This window comes from Rhagoletis zephyria, unplaced genomic scaffold (genome assembly GCF_001687245.7).
Source record: "Rhagoletis zephyria isolate East Lansing unplaced genomic scaffold, Rhagoletis_zephyria_1.1 Rzeph_scaffold_03949, whole genome shotgun sequence".
Lineage (NCBI taxonomy): Eukaryota > Metazoa > Arthropoda > Insecta > Diptera > Tephritidae > Rhagoletis > Rhagoletis zephyria.
In genome coordinates, this window is record NW_016161032.1 from 29,586 (window position 1) to 53,587 (window position 24,002).

Below are 24,002 nucleotides of genomic sequence, written 5' to 3' on the forward strand. Positions count from 1 at the left end.
TTTTTTTTTTCTTTTTATTCTTGTCCATCTTTTTTCTTGCTCAATTGATTTTCACTTTACTTAGATACACCTGCAAAAATAGTTTGTCATGCCTGCACTCATGAGACGAAAGATATGTATGTATTTCCTTATGAGTGATTTATATGATGGACTTTATCACTTACATATTTACTAACTTTCTATAACTCTCCAGATACGCCAATCGAAAATCCTTTGATAAGTAATTGCTTCCAGCATAGGCTACAAAATATTCCGCTAGGTGGCACTAGGCTCGAAATATATAGAAAAATGGTGTCGTTAACCGACCGATTTGATTTAATGCCACAATATATATTAACTAGTTTTCCTGCTTTCGTATGACTTTTTAAAAGGTGGCAACCCTACCACATGTACTTTAGAAATGGAGCCTTTTTAAAATTTAAAATTTTTCGATTGATACCCATATTGAAGAAATTCATTTAATTTATTAAAAAATTTAATTTTACCTTTTCAAAGAGCTGGCAACTCTCTTCAAAATATTTTCAAATTACAACCCGCTTATTCCTCCAACACCCACATTTTACTATTTGATATTGTACATACATACGTAACTTGTGCATATTTATATAAATTGGATTTTCCAAACATGTGGCAACCCTCTTCAAAAAATTTTCAAACTACAACCTTCTAGCAACTCTTTCCTCTAACATACTTATTGTGATACATTAGGTATTTGAATTACCTAATTCCCCTAAATTAAATTGAATTTGACTTTTTAAAAGGTGGCAACCCTCCTACATGTAGTTTTCGAATAAGAAATGGCATCCAAACACTTAATACCGTTTAGGATTAGGTTTGCTTGGGAGGGTATCTATAGAGAGTTACGTAAGTTAAGTTAGGCAGTAGTTGCTGTCTTCATACTTCTGGAGACACACTTAGGCCCAAAGGAGTCGGGGTGATACCGTTTTAGTTTTATTTTTAAAGTGTTGCTGCTAGAATGAGGTTTCATAAAAATAGCATTGCCTGAGTTTCGGCAATACCGGACGAAGGCAGAGAAAGTGTTCGTTATTTTCGATCACCTCTTCGTTTTGGCATCTTTGGCATAGATCGTTTATTGAAAGCCTCATGCTTCAAGCAGACATTCCCATTAGGCAATGGCAAGTGGTGATTTCCACAGCCATACTGAGTTGGATTATGTTCGAGGTAATACATTTACATAATACCCCACATTCTGTATCCCAGATCGACCAAGTAGGTTTTAAGTTACAGTTTGCATAATTAAAGCTTTTTACGAGCCCAGTGGAAGGTATTTGTAGCAGAATGCGACCTGCCAGCCCAAGCCAATTCATCTGATCCACCTGGTATATCTGTGTCCGTGTCCGACTGCATTGTAACTTGCCTTTAAATCTACCGTGAGGGTCCACAGGGAAGGGATTTATTTATAGTATCCATACTTTCATTCGGAGGCACAGATGTCCACTGTGAGTTTAGTCTCTGGGTAAGTGCCAGAAGGAGACACATTCCCCTAACCGAGAGGTCTCTGCCTTCATGCAGCATGGCTGAGCATATACCATCAGTTCCCGGCGATTTAAATAGTATAAAGGTACTGGCCGCCGATCTCAGTCAGGGTCCTGAGCAGAGTAAGTGAAATATTTAGTAGAAAAAATAAAATTTGCATTTTTTTGGTTACTTTTCTTAAAAGTGAGGGCAACACTTTTTAGAAACACAAATCAAGTGATGTCTATCAATGAGCTACTGAATCATTCAGCATAGAAGACTTAAAAAAGTAAGCTGCTGTATAACGATGACCCAACCATCTTTGCCTCAGGCGTTCCGCACTCTTGGTGATGGTCATGAAAACCTTACCCAACATAAACCTAATTAGTATAATCTAATATGGATCTGTTAACGATTCAAGTAAGTAATACAAAGTAAAAAAATGTTGATTCATTGAGACAATCACAGAGAAGTGTTTGAAAAGCGATTACGTAAAGCAACCACCACAGCTAAAAGTCTGATTATGGCAACTTAACTTTACGTAACTTAGAACTTAGAAAATCAAAATGAAACGGACTTCAACGTGACATTAACTTGCGTTAACTTTCGCCTGCCCAAATATAAGCAACATCCATTTAAGAGAATTTTTAAGTGACAGCCGCTACGTTACGTTAAGTTGCCATAATCAGACCTTTAAAGAAGAAACTGTAACTGCGAGTAAATATCTTCACTGTTGGGCATGCTATTATTTGGATTTTATTCTCTTCCACATATACATTAATATTATAATAATACATTTTAGGATCAAAGATAAAAACAATCGCAATTGTTTCCATAGCCGTGCATTACTTTCACTGGCACATACGGGCACTAAATGTGTATAATATTGAGCTGTTACATCCAATAATTTTTAAAATTTATGGTCTTATGTTTTGGCTAATAAATATTTGCAGCTAAGCTAAGCAGGGCCCGTCCCGTTCATTTTATTGCCACCACAATTATTCTTGGCATTTATTCAACTAGAACTGAAGTGTCTGCCACAAAAGTGTTGGTTTTTGTGGCATATTTCAAGGCGAAATTTCAAGGTAAAAAATACTGCATGCTAATTACATATACAGTTAAATGCCTGCATGCATAATAAATGTACAGCTATGTGTACTAAAAAATGGCAGAGGCGGTAAATATTTTACATGATTTTTCTTATGCACAGAAGTAGTTGAGATCAACTTTAAATCCTTGTGTTGTGCGTGGCTCGAAATTTTTAGGAATTCGATCAACTTTTAAATAAAAGGAAATTCTAATTGCTTTAAACAAATGCAAGGACTATCTTCTTTTACGGTTAAGATAAACAAAAACAAAAGATTTTCAATAATTTTTTAAATTTGATGATTTGAGTTTAGAAATTTGCTGATATTTAATTGTGTAAATTCCCAACTTTATCTTAAAGATTGTGTCATATAGTGCTGAGTGGAAACCCAACTTAAGAAATATCAAAATAAAGCTTAGGTATATTTACAATGCTTAAGGCCATGAACTACGTGTTGGAGAACATGTTGTCTAGGTATCTAAGTGTTTTCGCGGCTATAATGGCAGGCAAACTGCACTTAAGGCGTAGGCCAGCCCACCAGCAAACGGTTATTTTTTAGGTGATGGATATTTTTTTTAAATTTCTTACCAATTCTTTTCTATCGCTTGATTCTAGATTGGATCATAGGTATCCTTAGAAAAATAAGCAAGTACAGCTTTATCTAAGCAACCCTTCTTCATGACTTAAAGGAAATTGACTTTTATTTTTTTGAACAGGTATCGAAAATAACAGGCGGAAAGAATTTGTTTATATATTTGTTTTACTTATATTTGTTTATATATTAGTTGTAAGTAAACTGTTATTTTTGATCGAAAAAAATAAAAGTAAAATTTTAACTATTATTTTTTATTGAAAAAATAAAAGTCAAATGTTAACTGTTATTTTTTAAGAAAAAATAAAAATCAAAATCTAATATTTTTTTTTGTCGAAAACATGTTAATGAAAATAACGATTATTTATCGACTTTTTTAAAAAAAAAGCATACAAGCTACGGTCCCTGATTTTGAGCAAGGAATACTGATTAGTTTTTGGATTTTATTTTAGATAATTAACTTTTTTTAGACTTTACAAGACTTTCGATACTTTTCGAGTTTCTGTAATTTTATTAATTAATTTATTTTTTTTTTTGTTGAGATCTTTCGAAACTTTTTTTTTTGATTTTTTTGGGACTTTACGAAAGCTTTCGGAACTTTAGCATATTTTGGGTTTTTCTTGACCTATCGAAACTTTTAAAGATTTGCTCGTGATCTTTTGGTGACTTTTGGGATTATTTGAAAACTTCAGTGTTCTATTAATGGGATATTTCGGCATTTTTCCGCTCAAAAAAAAAAAATTAGACAAACGTGGCCTTCTATTTTTGTTAACAAAAAAAAATATTTAATTCAACTGCATTGCGCTTTTTTAATTCAAACTCAGTACTCCTATTGTCAGATTTCGATTAATTTAAAGGTACATGGGTAGTTTCAAAGTAGTCCAGTTTGCTAACGGAAGTCTTAAGAAATATATCAAACTTTACCATTCGCACCCTAATGTACATATCTACTTCACTTTACATATTTTGCATTCTACATTCCAGTGTGAATACTTTTCATGTATGAATAGCAGTCACTGGCTGAAAAAAAAAATACATACCTTACACGTGTAAATGCATGGCGCTGCGATAGGATTTGCATAATTTTTGGCTCAGTGCAGCGGCGTCAAACACCCGTATAATAGCACCCACCCACATCGGAACGCACTCACACCTACATACATATGTCCTTGTGCCCAAGACAATATATATTACAACTGACGCGTAGTACTCGAGTTGCATCTTAAACCTGTTTTTGCTGTTTTTGTTACCTATGCAATACACAATAAGTGAAATTGTATGTATAAAAGTGGCAGTATGTGGGTGGCACACGCACACACGCACACACATCTGGTATGTACTTAATGAATGTATCTACATGCCACCAAAGTCAGCCGCAGGTAAGTTGAAAACAACAAAGCAAACAACAAACATTTTATACATATGAAAATCAAGTGAAGGGAAGGATAGAGCGGACGAGAGGGAGAAGGGTGTTCTCGGGCTGTGTACAACCTTGATTGAAGTGATTCATGCAACAACGGAAGCTGACATTTGCATTTCAGAGCATAAAAGGATATGAAATGCATTATACGAGCGAACAGCAGCAGCAGCGGCAGCCGCAGTCAAGAGCAGAGGAAGCGCAGGCGCAAGCGGATGGCAGCACTGCAATAATATTGCAACTATTCACACAATGAACTGCAGTGGATGTGTGGATATGGGTGCGGAGCGAGGAAGATGGGGAGCGACGTGTGTGTGTGTGTGTGTGATCCTTCAGCGGGTTTTGATTGCTGTGACAAGTTATGTATTTGGTGAGCCTACCTAAGTTTTCATGGGGCGGATGTCCACTCAAACGACGAGTGAGTGAGTGAGTGACGAGTGGCGCTACTCACGGTGGCAGCATAAAACGAAAAAAAAACATAAAATAAATTTTTATATACAAAAAAACATTGCAAATAACCTTTGTATTTCTATTCTTTTCTATTTGTTGTTGTACTAAAAGTTATTAGTGTACTCGACGTCAACATTTGCATCTAAACAAATTTTAGTTGCAGTTATTGCTTACTTTGAAATGTGTCCAAGGCAGCGTGAATGCAGTCTCACTTTGCGCCTCTATATACTTTATGCATGTACATCAGGGTGGTTCTTAATACATATATCTCAGCATCTACATTTTTTATAGGGCACCACTTAATTTTCACAATTTTGACCAAATTTTTTTTTTTATTTTTTATTTTTAGCCAGGTTTGAAAAATTTTATTTTTTTAATCGCGCGAATTCGACAAAATCTTGACTATAAATCTGATAAATTTGACACATACTCTTAAAACTTATTCATAGAAATTCATAAACTCGCTGAGTTATAGCTGGTCAAAGTCAAAATTGTGTCGAATTTTTGTGGTCAGAAAAAATTAAATTCTTTCGAATCCTGGCAGCGCTCTAAAATGTTTTTTAATCTTAAAATTTTTGTGTATGTAATTATTTTGTACGTAGAACCATCCTAATGTAGATAAAGCACTTGTGTGTGTATGTATGTGCATGCGTACGTGTGTGTTCACTGAAGTGCAACTAAAATAAATGCAGGCCACAAATATTTGTTTTGAAAACTTTTTAATGTTGAAGTGCTTGTCAGGTAAAAACTAGTAAAAACTTTTATTTTTTTATTTTTGCGATTTCAGCCAACAAGGCTGAAATTGAATGGATGGAAATATGGTTAAATTTAGTTTCTTAAATTATTTTTGCTTTATTTTTTTTAGTCCAAATATTTCGAGACCTCGAATGAACCATAGAAGGTTAGCGATTGAGAAGATTCTCTACAAGTGTCCTGCTTATTTCAGCTTGCTGGAAAAGCTAGTAGAAGGTCTCACGAAGAGTAGCCTTAAAATTGAGTAACTTCGAATGAACGTCCACCTTGCTGGATATGATAACCTGAATGACACGGCGAACTCCTCGGCAACACAGCCAAAGGCAGTCCAGTGGACGAAATTTTTACAGAATCCAAAGTAGTGTAGTCTATTATATTTGCACAAACCTATAAATGTTCGCACTCAAGCGGTTTTGTTGGATGGTAGTTTACAGAATCAGTTCCTCCCTTGGGTACATACACAGCTACAGCGGAGAGAAAAAAAAACTTAAAAAAAAAGAAAAATTAAACACGAGGACTTGCAGGGTGGTGACCTCTTCCCACCACTGTTTAACTTATGCATCTTGGAGCTTTCTTAGTTGGGCCTTTCAATGATCTCTTACGGCTGACGCTTGCTCGATATCGACGTCCCGCAATGGCTTTGTTGTTCTGTGCTTGAGAGCAAACGGCTATATCTGTGATCTTACTCGCTCCTTGCTGCAAGGAGCCTTAACCATCGCCCAACTACTAGACCCGACGTTATACAGACAGGTCATGAACGACATTCCCCAAGAGACAACCTTTGCCAACTCCCCTCCGGTGAATGCTACCATAGGAGTTCAACCTACACCCAACGCAGAATAAAAGCTCTAGCTCCTTTGAGATACCTGTATAACTCTGGCACTTCTAGGATCTGATTACTGTAGCATCCAGACTCCACCCCGACATACCTAACATATTTTCGGCTATATCAGCCTTTCCCAGATAGACTAGTGGACTGAGGAATTAGGTTGTTCCTACAACAACAAAAGTAGTGTATCATCGTTTCTAATTAACCCTGTAATACTAACCATGTTTCTTTGCCATCGTCGTAGCTGCAGTCCTGGGTCGCTAGTTGTAGTAGCAACGGAGTCAGGCGATATTAAAAAAAATAAATATTTTTTAAGAATAGTATTCTAGGGTTAAGAGTTTGAAAAGTCTCATGGGTCTTCAGAAAACGCTATTACTCTCGAGAGTTTCAGCAAGGAATTCGCTATAGTGTCCGTATAGCTATGTATGTATATACTATGTTGACTATCTCCTGGGTCGGTAGTACATTGAGCTTAGAGTATATATTTACCGGTCAGTGTGGAACAGCCACCACCTCGGCTATCACATCATGGATATCGACATGGCAGCTTCAAGACTTGAGTTTTCACAGAAGAATCTAAAACGGTCAACCCGATTTTGAAGTAGGGCATTCTTGAGCCATTTTCTGAGACAAGGCGTTTTCGGACCGGCTGCCGAGATATAAGTCGATCTTCCGCTCAGCCGTCAATATGGTCAGCAATGTCGAATGTGCATAGAATCTTTCGGGAAATGAAGAAACGGACTAGACAAGGATCTAAGGCAAGACTTTGGGAACAGAACTCTAAGGCTAGAGTAGCTACTAACAGTGGGTGTACTAATCTGCATACATACATACATACCAGCAGATTATAGGGAAGTTGGCTGTGGCTCTGCGAAAGGAACCTAAACTTTCTTATGAGAATCCTAAGAGGCACAGCCACGTTTAGACTGGCAATTGAATTTCATTAAAATTTCTTAGTTGTATTTTTTTCAACAAATTCTATATAAATCTAATTTTATCCGCTCTCAATATTTACTCCACAAATTCCTTTTCAAATCTCAATTATTTAGTTCTAATATGATTAGCACAGCAACAACATTTGCTACATAAAACTTTTCTGCACACCAACAAATACCCGATAACACTCAAAAATTCTATGCTCTTCCGCGCACCATCCAACTCCTCCCACTCGCACTCGCACTCGTTGCCAATGGGTTTTGCACACCATTTATCCTGCGTAATTTGACGCGCTCCACTGGCAGTAGCTGACCAAATATGTAACACATACCCTACTACACGCCCACACTACAATTTATTTATGTAAGTTTGCACTTGCAGTTTTATGTTTGGATGTGTGTGTGTGTGTGAATATGCTTCTTTTTTTTTGCCACATTAATTTTTGAAACCGCAACCACTGCAATGCATAGCATTAAATTCATTTATTTCCATTGCAAATTTGCCGCTGCCGGTTGCCGTTGATGCAGAATTTAATTGCTTGTAATAACTCTCGCTTGGCGACAGCAAAATGGGGTGTTTTTGGCCAACTACTTAATTCCATTGCGTGGGCAAAAGCAGAAACTATGAACTGCCAGTGTGATAAGAGTGTCAAATACGCGCCATTTTTTTTTTTTTTTTTTGAATGTAGCTGCTTAGTGAAAGGTGAAGAGAGCCCCTAGCGGCAATGGACGGTGAGTTTTTAATTAAATCTGCAGTGGGTTTTCTTATATTTTGCATTTATTTAGTACAAGTATTTGCTAGGTAGCCAATTATGTGCCAAAATTGTAGAATAAATTAAGCTTCTAATGAAAACAAATTGGCCTGTCAAAAAAGGAATGAAAATAGTTTCAAAAATAAAAAGCTGAAATATAAATTGAAGAAATAAATGCGCATAATTTATTAACTCACTTGGAAATGTTACGCTTCAGAAATTACTTCAAATATTTATGTACTTAAGTCGACTAAGTTTCGATTTCTGCAAAGGAAAGTAATCTTGCGAGTGCGCACCTGAGCATTGGTTCAAGTAGTAAGATAAAGGTGCGATTATATTGAAGCTGTTATAAGCGGTGAGAGCATTAAGCAGAGTAATGCGGGGAGAACGGTGGATTTATTCTCACAAGCCCAACGGCGCACTGCTGACCGATTTAAAATTGTAGTCGACGAATACTTAATTGTAATGAACGCCCGAAGAGTGTTCGGTCGTAGCATGCTTTCCGACGGTCATTGCATACTTTCCGATTACAAGTGAGTCAGCATGTAAAGGACGCTAACTACAAAGCGGCTATGCTTATAGAAAAGTAATCTGGATTGTAAACGATTCACTCCGGCATACTGTCCACGCAGTAATGAAGAAGTGTTGATTTCTTTGATCGCCTCTGGCATCAAATTATCGTCATCAAATAAATGACTATAAAAGCTTAAACAGACGGCAGGGTTAATCCGGATTAACTCGGACTTAATCCGGATCAACTGAAGTTTATACCCGAGTTGATCCGGATCAACGCTGCCGTCTGTTTATGCTTTAAGTGACCTTAGTATCAAAGTGCTGCAGGGATGGTATTTGCAGGGGTTGTAGTTGAAAGTTCAAGCCTTCATTTAAGCTGAAGTGCTTGTTTCTGTGCTAGAACTTCTCAAATATTGTAAAAAAAAGTGATTTTTTGACAATTTGGCCTCGTTTTTCTCAAAATCTGGAGCTGATGGAACCTTTATACTTACGGATTCATAATCAGCACAAAAAGTCTATCAAAATAGCTTTAACATTTGTCGCACCAATATTTTTTTTCCATTTTTGTTGGCCTGTTTTATTAATATAATTCACTTGAATATCATTTATATGTATACAAAATTGAAATAAGTATAGTTATTGGTTAATTTGTTTTGAAAAAATTGGAAAATGTTCGTTTGTATTTTCTTTAAGCATACATTTTTGTCGACGGTCGACTTTCTCAGCTTTTCACGAGTTAAGGTATTTTCTACTGAAACCGAGTTTTTTTCAGCCCATTGAAGGCAAACATTTAACAAAATAAGAAATTATGGATAGAAAGTTGCGTTTACAGAGGCACAGTTTTTTGAAAAGTTGCAGTTGCTTTAACCGAGAGCGTACTGTAATTAAGGAATTCGCTAATATTAAGACATGGTGAAAATTACAGCGTTTATAAAATCTCTGCTGATTTTCCCCTCAATATGTCGCCTATAAAGCCGCCTTATTCATTCTTAAATCGCAAATATACATATATGTATATTTATTTATTTTTTATTTTTTTTTAATTGTTAAAAAGTAGTCTCTAGACTAAATAAATTCATGCTATGCAAATACATTATACATACAATATCTAATTAGAGCGCATGTCACACGAAATCATACCGAATAAACAAACAGAAAACAATAGTAAGGATAACAATAGAAGCAAGCAATAACATGAATAACCGATTTTAGAACAAAAAAACCTACACAAAATCACCAAACCGACATGATGGCCCAAACCATTAGACAACTGACGTGCGTAGAAACTTATTGCCGCTGCCATGTCACTGATTGCCTTGGCTACAAACATTCCCACAGCGAAGTTAGCTACTACATTGCGTGTTTTGCTCATTTCCATATGAACCAACAAAATACCAGAATAAATATGAATTTTAGCATACATAAAGGCACACACACACACACAACGCCTTCCATTCCAGCTGACACAAATTTGGCATTGTTGCCTGGCCAAAAATTCATTGCACTATCCTGCGTGTTTTGGTAGTTTCTATGCATTTAAGGCCGCGAGCAAATGTATGCGGTGTACATCACCTGTTCAACTCATAGAATTCGCACGCACAGACAGCCAAGAGCAAACTGCAAAACATACTCGTACCAAAAACAAATCTCCATGTATAGTTTAACTGGCACTGCTGGAGCTAAGCAAACAACAAAAAATGTAGGCACAACAACTACGAAGACATTGTGGCAGGCAGCAGGAAACTAAAATGTTTTCGCTGCGCTGTGTACTGAGCGTGGCAAAACATTCTTTGAAATTTATTGCGTTTTCATTCACGATTGCTGAAATACAAAACACAAAAATTAAAATTTCTATTAATTCGGCGGTAGGTAGTTGAGCTAGTAAAACTGACTTTATGTTGGAATTAAGCGAAATTAAAGCTTTTTCTGTAACTATTTAGTTTAAAAATAATTTTACGATACATTTTAAATTCATTTCCGATGGCTAATGAGTTAAATAGTTAATATTTGTCTATGTTTTTATAACAAAATTTCCAATGAAAATCGGTTTGAAGGATGGAATTTGTTTATGGCTTTTAGAAGGCATAAAAAGATTTTAAAAAGTTTGCCGAACAAATAACAATGTGCCTTGCCCATCCTTAATGCATCTGACCTACATAAGCGTGTCTAGTCTGCAATTACAGGCAAAATACTCTGTAGCATCCTCGTTTTCCAAGCGGGATGAGAAGAGAGTGGATCGTCGACCACCCCTCTGTTTTTTGGGGCTTTGGACCGTACCAGAAGAAAGCAACGTACGCAGATTGCACGCGAGCCTATCTCCTTCACATACTTACATAGGTAACAGCTGGCGAATTCTCTATGGGCGTGCGTGTGCGAATGGCAATCAATTAAAAGCGGCACAAATGAGTTGGCGATTCGTTGAGCCAATTGGTGTTACAAATGCAAATGTGGACTATAAATTAAATGTTTTCTCTTTGCACAACAACGTGCCAAATATATATATATATATATGTGTGTGTATGTATTTATGTACATAAATAGCCGAAAAAACAACCAACGCGTACTTATGGGCATATGAACGCCCTTATTTACATGAATAAACATAAGTGGCAACATAATTCACTTGCGGCAACACTATCAGCAGGCAGGCGACCGACCGAGCCTTTGAGTGCCTTTGCACTTTATTTGCATATTCATTTCGGAGCAAAGCTCTAATGCAATTTTCAATACAAATGAGTGGCGGCGACTGTGATTTTTGTTCACTGTTGTGCTCTCCTGCTCTAATATCAATTGACAACTGCAGGTGTTGTGCACATTTTAAGTGAATTATGATCAAAAATCATTCGCTTCATGTCTGAATTAGCTATTGCAAGAATTTAAAATAAAAACAAACAAATAAGCGCGAATGTATGTACATATGTATGTTTTTTTTTGCTTGCAAATTTTTGCATCCCTTTTTGAATTAGCTGCTATTTGTATATTTATTGGCGATATCGTATATGCTCCAATAGAAATACGTATGTATATTTGCACCGACATTTTCAATGAAGCTTAACAATTTATTTGAGCTTTTATTTCGCGCTGCGTTTGCCAAATTTTGAATTAAGTTTTTCGTTCATTCGAAACTTGATTAATGAGTCTGTATGGGGAGTGCATTTATTGAGGACAATTACATATATTTTTAGTAAGCATATGGCGGCACATTTTAGCATGGATAGCTAATAGCTCAGTTATGCATACTTTACACTGCGCTGCATAGCACGCCATTTTTACGTAGAAATCAAAAACCAACAGACTTCTACATATGTAATGTTGTGCGTTCGGTAGCCGCTTACACGCAAAGCTCATTTAACAAATTCCTTATGTGACAGCTCTCATGCAATGCCAAGTATGCATAACTGAGCCATAAGAGTTTGGTACAGCTAAAAATAAGTATGAATTAAATAAAACTTTAAATGGAAGCAATAAATAGCAAGTAAATTTTGACGTGGGTACATTTCTGGCAGGAGTTTATGTAGAAATTGTAGTCTAATTCTTGATGTTTATGTGTATCTTGACCCGCTGTTTTTTATAGCTATGTGTTATAGACATCAATTTATCGACATAAGTTTATTGATACAAATTTATCGATATCAACTTATTGATACCAATGTATCGATATTCATTTATCGATATACATTTTTCGATACCAATTCATCAATACCAATTTATAGATACCAATTTATCGATACCAATTTATCAATACTAATTCATCGATAACTATGAAACTGCCTACAAATTGCCGTAGTACATTAGTCCAAGGCTCTTAATGCTCCCTGTTCAATATATATATGTGAGAAATTTGCAAGAAATAAGAACATTACAAGCATGAAATTTTTATTTCATTTAAGGATGTGACATACATAAATATGCAAATGCGCATTAATTAACGTTCATTTAGGAGGAGCTGGAGGGAAGGAGGATCTTCTCCTTCTGAATGCTGGTAGTTTTGTTGGACAAGCTCTATTTCGAAGAAAAACGTGAATTTCGAAAAAACGTGAATTTCGAAGAAAAGCGTGATTTTCGAAGAAAAACGTGAATTTCGAAGAAAAACGTGAATTTCGAAGAAAAGCGTGAATTTCGATGAAAAACATTAATTTCGAAAAAAAAAGTGAACTTTGAATAAAATGTGAATTTCGGAAAAAAGTTAATTTCGAAGAAAAACGTAAATTTCGAAGAAAAACGTGAATTTCGAAGGAAAGCGTGAATTTCGAAGAAAACCATGAATTTCGAAGAAAAAAGTGAATTTTCAAAGGAAAACGTGAATTTCATGTGCTCATGGCGAAAATCAATAACCTCAAATCTAAGCTCCAACATATGCTACCGATTAGCCACCTTCTGACTATTTTTGAAATGGTTAAGTGGTATGCGTTACGCTTATTTCAAGGACCTTGACAAAAATTATGAGTGATTTATAAGAATACAAAATTTAGAAAACGCTGGACTAATTGTACGTAGTAAAATAAAAACAAAAAATATATTTTACGCAAAATGTCACTTTTTTAGAAATATTAAAGTTTGTGTTTCTTATCATTTAATATTAAAAAAAAACAGTGTTGATATACTTACAGGCGCTATACCTGGTTTAACATTTCTAAGTATATTCGGACGTACATATGTATGTAGGTATGTACATATGTATGAGAATATGTATGTATCTTCATTCATCAGTGTTACGAAGTAGAACTGCACATTTGCGGCTGACATGGATAATAAATGAGCACTCAGATACGTCGAACCCCTTTGGCCAATGTAAGAATTTTTATTCATTTATTTTTTATTTGTATGTATGTACATATGTGCATTAGGATATGGCACGAAAAATGTGCTGCTTTCCAGAATACTTTACCAATACAATATTATGTTTCAATGCAATTGCATTCATGAGCTGGGCCGCGTTGGAACTCCTCCGAAAATTACGTTAATTTTCATTAGAAAAAATGGGTTGGCAACTTTTTACCGTAAATTCTTATGGCAGATGATAAATGTTTAAAAGAACTTTGTATCATGTTTGTTGAAACTGAGGCGGGTTGTTCAAGATAAATAATTCCAACCATTTTTTTTACCAGTTTTACGCAATTTTGGATTTTCGTAGAAATTTGTAAAACTAACTAATTTTAAAACCAATTGAAGGTAGTATGAAGCAAGTTTTTTTTCGCCTCACAAATGACCCAAACTTGAAACAAAATATTTTATTGTGAGCCAATAAAAATTACCACATTTTATTACACATTGGGGGATCATACACATTACACATTTCCAGGTACGTATGTATGTTGATATATTTTTATGTTATTTATAGAATCGAAAGCTATCGAAGCTAATAAAATACATAAAATAAAAAGGTGGTGCTACTAAAAGTATCAGTGGATTGATAGCATCACCGATGCATAAAAACAAACATTTGCGTTTCACCGCACCAGGCATTAAGGTTAATTAGTATAAAATTGTGGACAGCAAGCAGCAAGGACATTGCATGCGCTTAGCATATGTACTATGTGCATTGAATTAAAAGTCTATCAACATTCATCTCTCTGTAGAAGCATATGAATGAAACAATAACTTTTGAAATGCAGTCAACTCTAAGGATTATCTGGTTGAATAATGTTTATTGTGTTCAATGAACAGAAATGATTCTTTGCTGTGAGCGGATTTTATGATTATACAACGTAGAGAAAATTTGTTTTTATATATAAAACGTGCATATGTATAGTAGCCGGCAAATTATTGCTCACATCGGTCATCAGTCGGCATTTTCACAGTTGCTTTGCTTAATACTAGAAATTGCTGATATTGTCCATACATATGTACATACATACATACGTATATATGACGCACTTGTTTACTCTTAAAATTTAAGGATATTCATTGGAAATTTTATTCATGAAATTTTCACCCTCATTGCGAGAGTCGTGTCGAATGCCAGTCGTTTTTCGAGAGTCGAATCGTATCGAAAATTGCACGTCATTGCCTAAAATTTCCACTCGACTAGTGTATTAAAACGGAAAAACTTGGCAGCACTGTATAGTTTTCGACGATTTTGGTCGTTTACTTATTTCATTACGACAATAGACAATGCTACTGTTGTCGAGTCGTACAATTTAGCCTAATTTACGACCTACGCAATGAGGCTGATTACTGCTGTTATTTGTGCTATTTACCTTGTGGTTGATTCACAACAAAATTCTATCAATTTACTTAAGTGCCAAACAAATCAACATAAGTTAATTAACAGCCGCAACAATCAGCTCACAAGTCATAAAAGACAATAACAAATAAGTTAAAAGCGACGCATATCTGATGTTAAAATATTTTATTAGGTGGAGGAAACAAAGGAGGTTATTTATGAGGACAAAAAAAGCATAAAATTGGATTTAAGTAATTAAATACATTCTCAAAATTATTAGTTACATTTTTTTTTCACCTTTTAAACAAAGCGAATGTGACTAAAAGCACAAACAGACGGCAGCGTTGATCCGGATCAACTCGAGTATTAACTGCTGTTGATCCGGATTAAGTCCGAGTTAAGCCGAATCAACGCTGCTGTCTGTTTAAGCTTTAAGCAACAGTGACTTCTTTTGGGTAAAATACCGTCTCTGTACTAAAAGAAATTTGTTTCGACAGAAATTTCTATATCAAAATCCCATACCGAGAGGTCTGTACAAATGGTATATAGATGAGTACTTGGCCTTTTATAGCAATATGCAGGCTGATGAAGGACGAAACCTGTGCCGTGAAAAGGGTTTGAAAGGCGCGTTTACAATTAGTTTTTACAGAACGCCCAAAAAGCTATCAGGCATAGGCACAGAGGTCATCACTGTCGCATTTTAGCGAAGGGTTAAGCGTGGACATAGCAATACTTAGATCCAATTCAGTGATTAAGAGATAACCAAGGTCAATGCGTTCGGATAAATTCGAGCGAGCGTGAGAGGTACTTTGATTACACCGTGCGACAAAAACCAACATTTTTTAAAACGCACAAAAAATCAATATATTCAGAAAACTAGGAGCTAAATATAGTACAACTGCGTTTTTAATTTTTAAAGGACTTTGAAATTTCCAGGATATGATTGAATAAAAAAATTATTTAAAAGATTTGGTGCATTGTAGAGTAACAACATGGGGATCAGTTAAAAGGAAAAATTCTGTAGAATTAAAAAAAAAAAAAATTTTGTTGCGCCACAACGAATAAGTATTGAAAATGTCCTTTTAAAATTTTATCCTTAAATATCCTTGGAAATTTCCAATATTTATTTTTGAAAAAAATATATGCCAAGGACTAACACGTAAACTACCACATCCTCGAATTTCGTCCTTCTAACTTTATAAGTTTTAGATAAAAAAAAAAATGTACACTTCCCTTTTTAAGATATTGATAGTTACAATATACATAAATGAAGATACTGGAATCGTTATTTTGGAACCATGTATGCGCTTTAAAAGAACAAACTGACCGTATACAAGGGCGTAGCCAACCTTTCACCAAAGGGGCCAGGAGTTTATATAGAGGGAACAAGTGTTTTTAATAAAAAAAAAAATTCTTTGTATATGCACATGAATAGAAATTTTTGGGATCAAGAAAGTCTAATTTTTGTACAATGTATCGAATCTATATTTGGCCCCCAGTTTTGTGAATATATTGATTTTTTCGTGTGTAAAATTGACTGTCACACGGTGGAAGAACTCAGCAAAGCATTCAACTGTGTCAGGCAAAGACTGAAAGCATTTCCCTTTGAAGCACATATAATAAAAATAAAAAAAAATAAAATAAAAAAAAAATAAAATAAAAAAAAATAAAAATTTCAAACTGCTTTAGGACTTTCATTTAGCTCAGCTTCCAGTCTACCAATTTAGCAACTATAAAGAAACTTATCCAGTACACTTAATTGATTCACATAGTTTGTATATTGATCTCTGAGAACAGCATTCGCAGTGTTGCCCTTATACAGTTTATGCTATTTATTACTTTTTTATTCTTAAAATTTTTTAGAGTAGTACTACGTAAGTAGTATACCGTGGTAGTTTATGAAGTCTAGGAGGAATAAGAGGTATTTTAGTGGAAAATAGCTAAGCCAACCTAGACAAGAAAATGTCAAAATAGACGCTCACATCATTAGACGGAAGAAAATTAGCCCATTTAATAACACTATGTGCGTTATTCAGTTTTCGAGAACCTAGCAAGAAAACTGCTTTTTTAACGTTTCGACACAACTCTTTTAGCGCCGGCTCCAAAATGGGCTCTATCGTAGGGATATCTCTACTGACTCGACTGATATTCGAATTTAATACTCCGTTCGACTTCCTGATTCTGCCAGTGTTTTTCAGGCTGAAGCGAGTGCTATCAAAGAGCTATAAAGTAAATTAATTTTTGTGTATTTTTTCCACTTGCATTTTTATATACTGCGTTATAAATTGACTTTTAACACTGTAACGTTTATAAAAAAAAATACTAAATTATTATTGACTTAGCCATTAAATAAAAAAAAAATAACCGCACTCATCGCCGTTGAGTAAACTAATTTTAAAGCGCATGGAAAAACTGCGCTCTTCTCTAAATAAATAAGTAAAAAAAAAAATGGAAAAGAAGAAGAAAACGCTATTAAAAACTCACTAAAAATTCGATGGAAATTTCCAACTATTTCAAAGTATAGAACCTAGCGCTGGCAGAAATGTGTAGCAAAACGAAAAAATTTTATAGTTGGAAGCATCAAAAAATGGTGAAATAAAAAGTATACAAAACAAACAAAAATACGAAGCGCAATATTGATACAAAAGACCGGATTGAACCAAGCAAATGCATAGAACGGAGGCACACAAATTCATACAAACGCTTCAAATGCTTCAGCAAATCTCGTTTTCATTCAGCAGCAAAAAAAAAAAAAAGTATTGCCAACAATTTTCGGTAACACACACTAGCACACGCACGCCAGGCGCCTCCCACTTCACCTCAATTCGTAACACTACCACCGTTGCGCCACTGCGCAAAATGCGATCATGCAAATTCCATTAGAATTGAAACATTTCGACGCTTACGACAAAAAGGGTGTGCGAACAAAATAAAAAAGTTTGATAGCGAAAAGCGCTGCATTGATAAATGTTGGCGGGGGGTGGGCGAAAATAAACAAGTAAACGGTTTTCAATAAAAAATAAATAAAAAACGAAATACGCAGCCACTCACCTCAACGGAAATGGTGAATAGCGGTGCATGCACCGGCCCAGTTTGCGACTCCAATTTATAAACCAAACCATGACGCAGCTCATTCAGCATGGCGACGGTATTCTTCGGTTGCGGTACACGCTCCTTGCCCGTACGTGGCTTCTTCTTTGGCAAGGCTGGCAGGAAACAAAAAAACCAAAATAAATAAATAAATAAATAAATGATAGAATAGAATAGTGAATTGCATACAAAAGCAAATTAATTATCCCTGAAAAGCGGAAGCTCAGTAAATCATCGTTTCCAACAACAAAACATCGGAGTATTGCTGCTTTGAAAGTGGGGATTTTGCAAATCAGCTGCCATTCCCATCCACCGCATTTACTAGCTACTAGTCATCAAAGCTATGCCGGAAACGAGAAAACTTCCGCTCCAATACAGTTATATTGCAGTGCACACTTACCTGGATACTTGGAACCCTCATAGCGACGCTTTGATGGTGACTTGCGACTATAGCCATTCATATTTGAATTATCTGCTGTTGGTTGTAGCAAAGGCTGCAGGGGGGCAGGAAGAGAAGAGAAGAAAGAAATTAGAAAAATTAAATTTGATTTCGCTAGTTGAATAGTTGCAGGCACATACAAGCATACATACATACATACAATCGAGCTAGTGACACATTTAGATAGATAGACGTACATAGATACACATATTAGGAGTACAACATTAAGGATTTTGGGTACTATTGTTTTTTGTTTTGCTGCTGATAGTTACAGAGAAACCAACACTCAAACATACGGTTAGACTATGGTAAATATGCAACTTTTACGATAGATCATATTGGTAAGTTAATAGTTATTGGGTAGTTCTTGGTGTAGCAAAGATAGAAAAAAATACTTAAACAGAAAAGACCAAAACAAATAAACAGAAAAATTATAAAAATAAAAAGAAAAAAGAAAACACAACAAAATTAATTAATTAAATGAAATGCTAAATAAAAAATAAATAAATAAAAAAAAAATAAAAAATAAAAAAAAAAATAAAAAATAAATAAAAATAAAAAATATATAAAAAATATAAAAATATATATCTAAAATATATGAAACAGTTTATAAAAAAATATATGAAAAAATATATAAAAAAATGTATAAAAATATATAAAAAATATATAAAACATTTATATAAGATATAAAAATAAATAAAAAATTAATAAATGAAAAATAATATCAACAAAAAACCTAATTAAATATAATAGAAAATACAAATAATAAAAAAAATAAAATAAAAAGCTACAAATTAAAATAATTACGAACAATAAAACATTATATATAATAAAAAAATACAAATAATAAAAAATACAAATAAGAAAAAATACAAATAATAAAAAAATACAAATAATAAAAAAATACAAATAATAAAAAATACAAATAATAAAAAAATACAAATAATAAAAAAATACACATAATAAAAAAAAAATACAAATAATAAAAAAATACAAATGATAAAAAAATACAAATAATAAAAAATACAAATAATAAAAAAATACAAATAATAAAAAATACAAATAATTAAAAAAATACAAATAATAAAAAAATACAAATAATAAAGAAATACAAATAATAAAAAAATACAATTAATAAAAAAATACAAATAATAAAAAAATACAAATAATAAAAAAATACAAATAATAAAAAAATACAAATAATAAAAAAAATACAAATAATAAAAATAAAAATAAAAAATATAATTAAAAAAATAAAATAAAATAAAAAACGAAAAATTGTAAAAAATTAAAAATAACAAAAATATATAAATGTATGTAACCAAAAATCCAAACCATTTAAAATTAACATTTTTGTGGTAAAACAATGGTTGAAGTTACTAGCTGCCTTTTTGGAAACCTGTTGTTTTTCAACAAAAAATTTCATCAAAAACGGCCGCAAGCTCAATAAAATTGTTAAATATAAATTGATATAAGTCAAAAAAATAGCAGCGAAAAATAAATTTGAAAAATTTAAAACCAAAAGAAATTTTGAAATTGAAAAACTAAATGCCGATGACTTTCTTAAGCCAAGAGCAACTTGTTTACCCTTACGATTTAATGAAACTTATGGAGAAGTATGTACCTAACAAAATATATTTTGAAACTCCATTGAAGCAGACAAAAAAAGTGTTAGGTTGAAAAAAAAATAATAATTTAAATTTTACGTATACAAACTAAATAAAATTTTACATTTGAAGATAATTAAAAATTAAAAAATAATAATATCGAATAGTGTAAAAATAAAGAATATAATGAATTAAAAGGAATATATGTACAGTGGTCCACAAAATAATAGGAGTGCGTTATTTTGGTCAGTTTTTGCTATTTGTCTTTTGTTTATTTAATGTTTATTATTTTTATACAAAAGTCAAGCTGGGTATACAACAAACAACGAATAAATTCAGATTTCAACCTTTGTACAAAAATTATTAAAATTCTGTAAATTTTCACCAAAATATCAAACTTTTTAATCAGAATCTTCAGAGAAAATTGTGGTATGCAGTTTTATAGCCCATTCAATTCTAGTCTGAAGAAGTGCAAGTTTCAAGCTGCTAAAAAATTNACACTTACCTGGATACTTGGAACCCTCATAGCGACGCTTTGATGGTGACTTGCGACTATAGCCATTCATATTTGAATTATCTGCTGTTGGTTGTAGCAAAGGCTGCAGGGGGGCAGGAAGAGAAGAGAAGAAAGAAATTAGAAAAATTAAATTTGATTTCGCTAGTTGAATAGTTGCAGGCACATACAAGCATACATATGTACATACATACAATCGAGCTAGTGACACATTTAGATAGATACACATATTAGGAGTACAACATAAAGGATATTAGGGTATTTTCGTTTTTTTTTTGTTTTGCTGCTTGATAGTTACAGAGAAACCAACATTCAGACATACGGTTAGGCTAAGGTAAATATGCAACTTTTACGATAGATCATATTGGTAAATTAACAGTTAGTGGGTAGTTCTTGGTGTAGTAAAGATAGAAAATAAAAATAACATATGTAAACAGAAAAAAACTTAAACAAAATAAATGTAAAAACATAAACATAAAAGACCAAAACAAATAAACCGAAAAATTTTTTAAATAAAAAGAAAAAAGAATGCACAAAAAAATCAATTAAATAAATGAAATGTTAAATAAACTAAATAAAAAATAAAAAATAAAAAATATATGAAAAAATATATAAAAAATATATGAAAAAATATATAAAAAATATATGAAAAATATATAAAAAATATATGAAAAAATATATAAAAAATATATAAACAATACAAAGAATAAAAAATACAGAAAATTTAAAATAATAAAGAATTAAGAATAAAAAAATTAAAATGATAAAAAATTAAGAAGAATAAAAATTATAAATAATAAAAAATATAAATAATAAAAAATATAAATAATAAAACACAAAAAATTATAAAAAAATCTATGTAATAAAAAAATTTAATAGAACAAAAATAAATTGTATTCAATTTTTTGAGCTGATGCATATGTTTGTGGTAAAACAATGGTAGAAGTTACTAGCTTCTATTTCGGAGACCTGTTGTTTTGTTGTTTTTCGACAAAAAATTTCATTAAAAACGACGTCAAGTTCAATAAAGTTTTTAAATATAAATTAATATAAGGCAAAAAAATATCAACAGCGAAAAATAAATTTGACAAATTTAAAACCAAAACAAATTTTTACATTGAAGAACTAAATGCCTATGACTTTATTAAGCCAAGAGCAAGTTGTTTCCTTTACGATTTGATGAAACTTATGGAGAAGTACTTAACAAAATATATATTGAAACTGCATTGCAGCAGAAAAAAAGTGTTAGGTTGAAACATAAGTAATTAAAAAAAAAAATACATTCGAAGATTTTAAGTTTTTTACTCAACTTTGATTAATAAAAATTAAAATATCGAATAATGTAAAAATACTGAATATAATGAATTAAAAGGAATATTAAAAAGTTATTAAAAATGAATTAAAAACAAAAATTTAATTAAATATATAGTAGATATATAAAATATAGTAGAAATAAAAAAAATATAGTAGAAATAAAATATATGGTAGAAATAAAAAAATTAAAAGTAAAAGATACAAAAAATTTAAAGAAAATAATAAAATGGGAAAAATCTAAAAACATTAAAAATAAACAAAAATATAACATCAAATAATTTGAAAAACAGATGGAAAATTAAAAAGTAGATGTCAAAAATATAAATAAAATATTAAACAAAAATAAAAACATTTAAGTGCTTTTATGGCCTTCTAAATTTTTTTAGTTTTTATTACGAAATCGAGCATTCGTTTGTTTAATTGGGGCACAAAATATCTCCAATATGGGTATCGAAAATTATTAAAAAATATCAACTTTTTTATTATTACAAATACACACAACATTGATTTATTTAGGTACGTTTATTAATACTTAGTTAGGTTAAGAGTAAATACTTTGTTGCACATCAAACAATCAAATACATAATAAGGAATGCTATAAGTTTAAAATAAACACAAAAATAGTAAATGCTGTCTAATACAAAATACATGTACCATTGAAAAGTATATATAACATATACAGCTGCGGCCAATAAGATAGTAGTAGTAGTAGTTATTTATTTATTTTTAATAGTTTTCGTTTAAAATGTATTTCAATTTATAACAGAAACCACATAAATAAAAGTTTCAAAGCTCACAAAAATTTATCAAACCTAAAAAAAATGCCATCAAAATTTCAAACTTTTTACTTAGGATTTTTAGAAAATTTTCGAGTATGCAGTTTTGTAGCCCATTCAATATAATAAAGTGCAAGTTTCAAGTCCCTAAAATTACCGTTGATTTTTTAGAAATTTTTAGTCGCGGGTGTTGAGTATTTTCTTCCATGTAACGTATGTATGAACAAAATCTTTTTTTTTTTTACATGTATAAAAAAATCCAATGCGCATTTTCTTACACATAAAAATAGCTTTTGTCCAAGCGTTATATGGAAAAAGCGAAACAAAAAAATTTAAAAATCAGCGGTAATTTTTGGACTTGAAACTTGCACCTTATTGGACTAAACTTTTATGGGCTTCAAAACTGCATAATCAAATTCTAAGAAATCGAATTAAAAATTTGAAGATTTTAATGAAAACTTGTTGGTATTTCTTGAATTTTCTCGAGTTCTATATGAAATTGAAAAATTGATATTTAATGAACTATATTTTTATAAAAAAAAAAACTAAGAAAAATATGTTATGGAACATACAAATAAAGAAAATCGTCAAAGCGTCACGGTATTCATATTTTTGACGCTGACTGTATGTATCTCGTTTTTAGGAACTGCGCTAATGGAGACTAGACTTTATTCGTTTTATTACATTGAAAATAATAGTCACCAATTCCGTTTACGCATAACATTTTTTAAATAGCACAAAGTTTTTCTCATTTCAATCCCTAGTGGAAATTCGGCATAATAAGGATCTATTCTGTTTCTCGATTTCTCGCAAAGTTTTTGCTCACGCTTGTTTGTGATAGTGCCCCTCCCTGGCATGAAATCATCACCCAGCTGTCTGGCAAATTTTATTAGATCTGCTCTCTAATGCAGTATTTCCACTGGGCATTAAATGACAATGCGTTTTCCCATTTTTAAATGGCACACATTTTTTTTTTTTTTTTTTAATATCAATGGCTAGTCAAAATTCGGCACAACACAGTAGAACACAAGATCAATGGAAAGAAAATGACAATGAGTTGAATGTTAAAATCAGGAGAAATGGGACACAGATCTGTGGAATTTGTGGTCTACTTTCTCCAAGATTATGCTCTCCTAGCCATTCTAGGCAATATTTTTCTATAATGAATTCTATCATAAGCTGTTTGACTAGTCGTGTACAAATGTGTGTGAAATACATAAGTACAGTAAAATCAGCTTACTTGACCCTAGCTTAAGTGCCCCACTAACTTAGCTTCCTCGGAGTTTTTTGCT

The 24,002-nt window shown here is 32.6% G+C and overlaps 1 protein-coding gene across 4 annotated transcripts in view; it reads right to left on the reverse strand.

Annotated features, from left to right (window-relative positions):
* Adar (Adenosine deaminase acting on RNA) overlaps positions 1-20,707 on the reverse strand; it is a 49,528-nt gene extending 28,821 nt beyond the window's left edge. For 2 of the 4 annotated variants that reach the window (XM_017625225.1, XM_017625224.1), the window contains exons 1-2: positions 18,461-18,554; positions 18,022-18,176 (exon numbers count right to left, since the gene is read on the reverse strand). In XM_017625225.1, coding sequence (XP_017480714.1) covers positions 18,022-18,176; positions 18,461-18,521 — 216 coding nt within the window. In that variant the 5' untranslated portion in view covers positions 18,522-18,554. Of the gene's footprint in view, positions 1-18,021; positions 18,177-18,460; positions 18,555-20,611 lie in introns of those variants that run through there. The other 2 variants (XM_017625223.1, XM_017625222.1) reach the window with 2 other exon arrangements.
* Between the last annotated feature and the right edge of the window lie 3,295 nt (positions 20,708-24,002).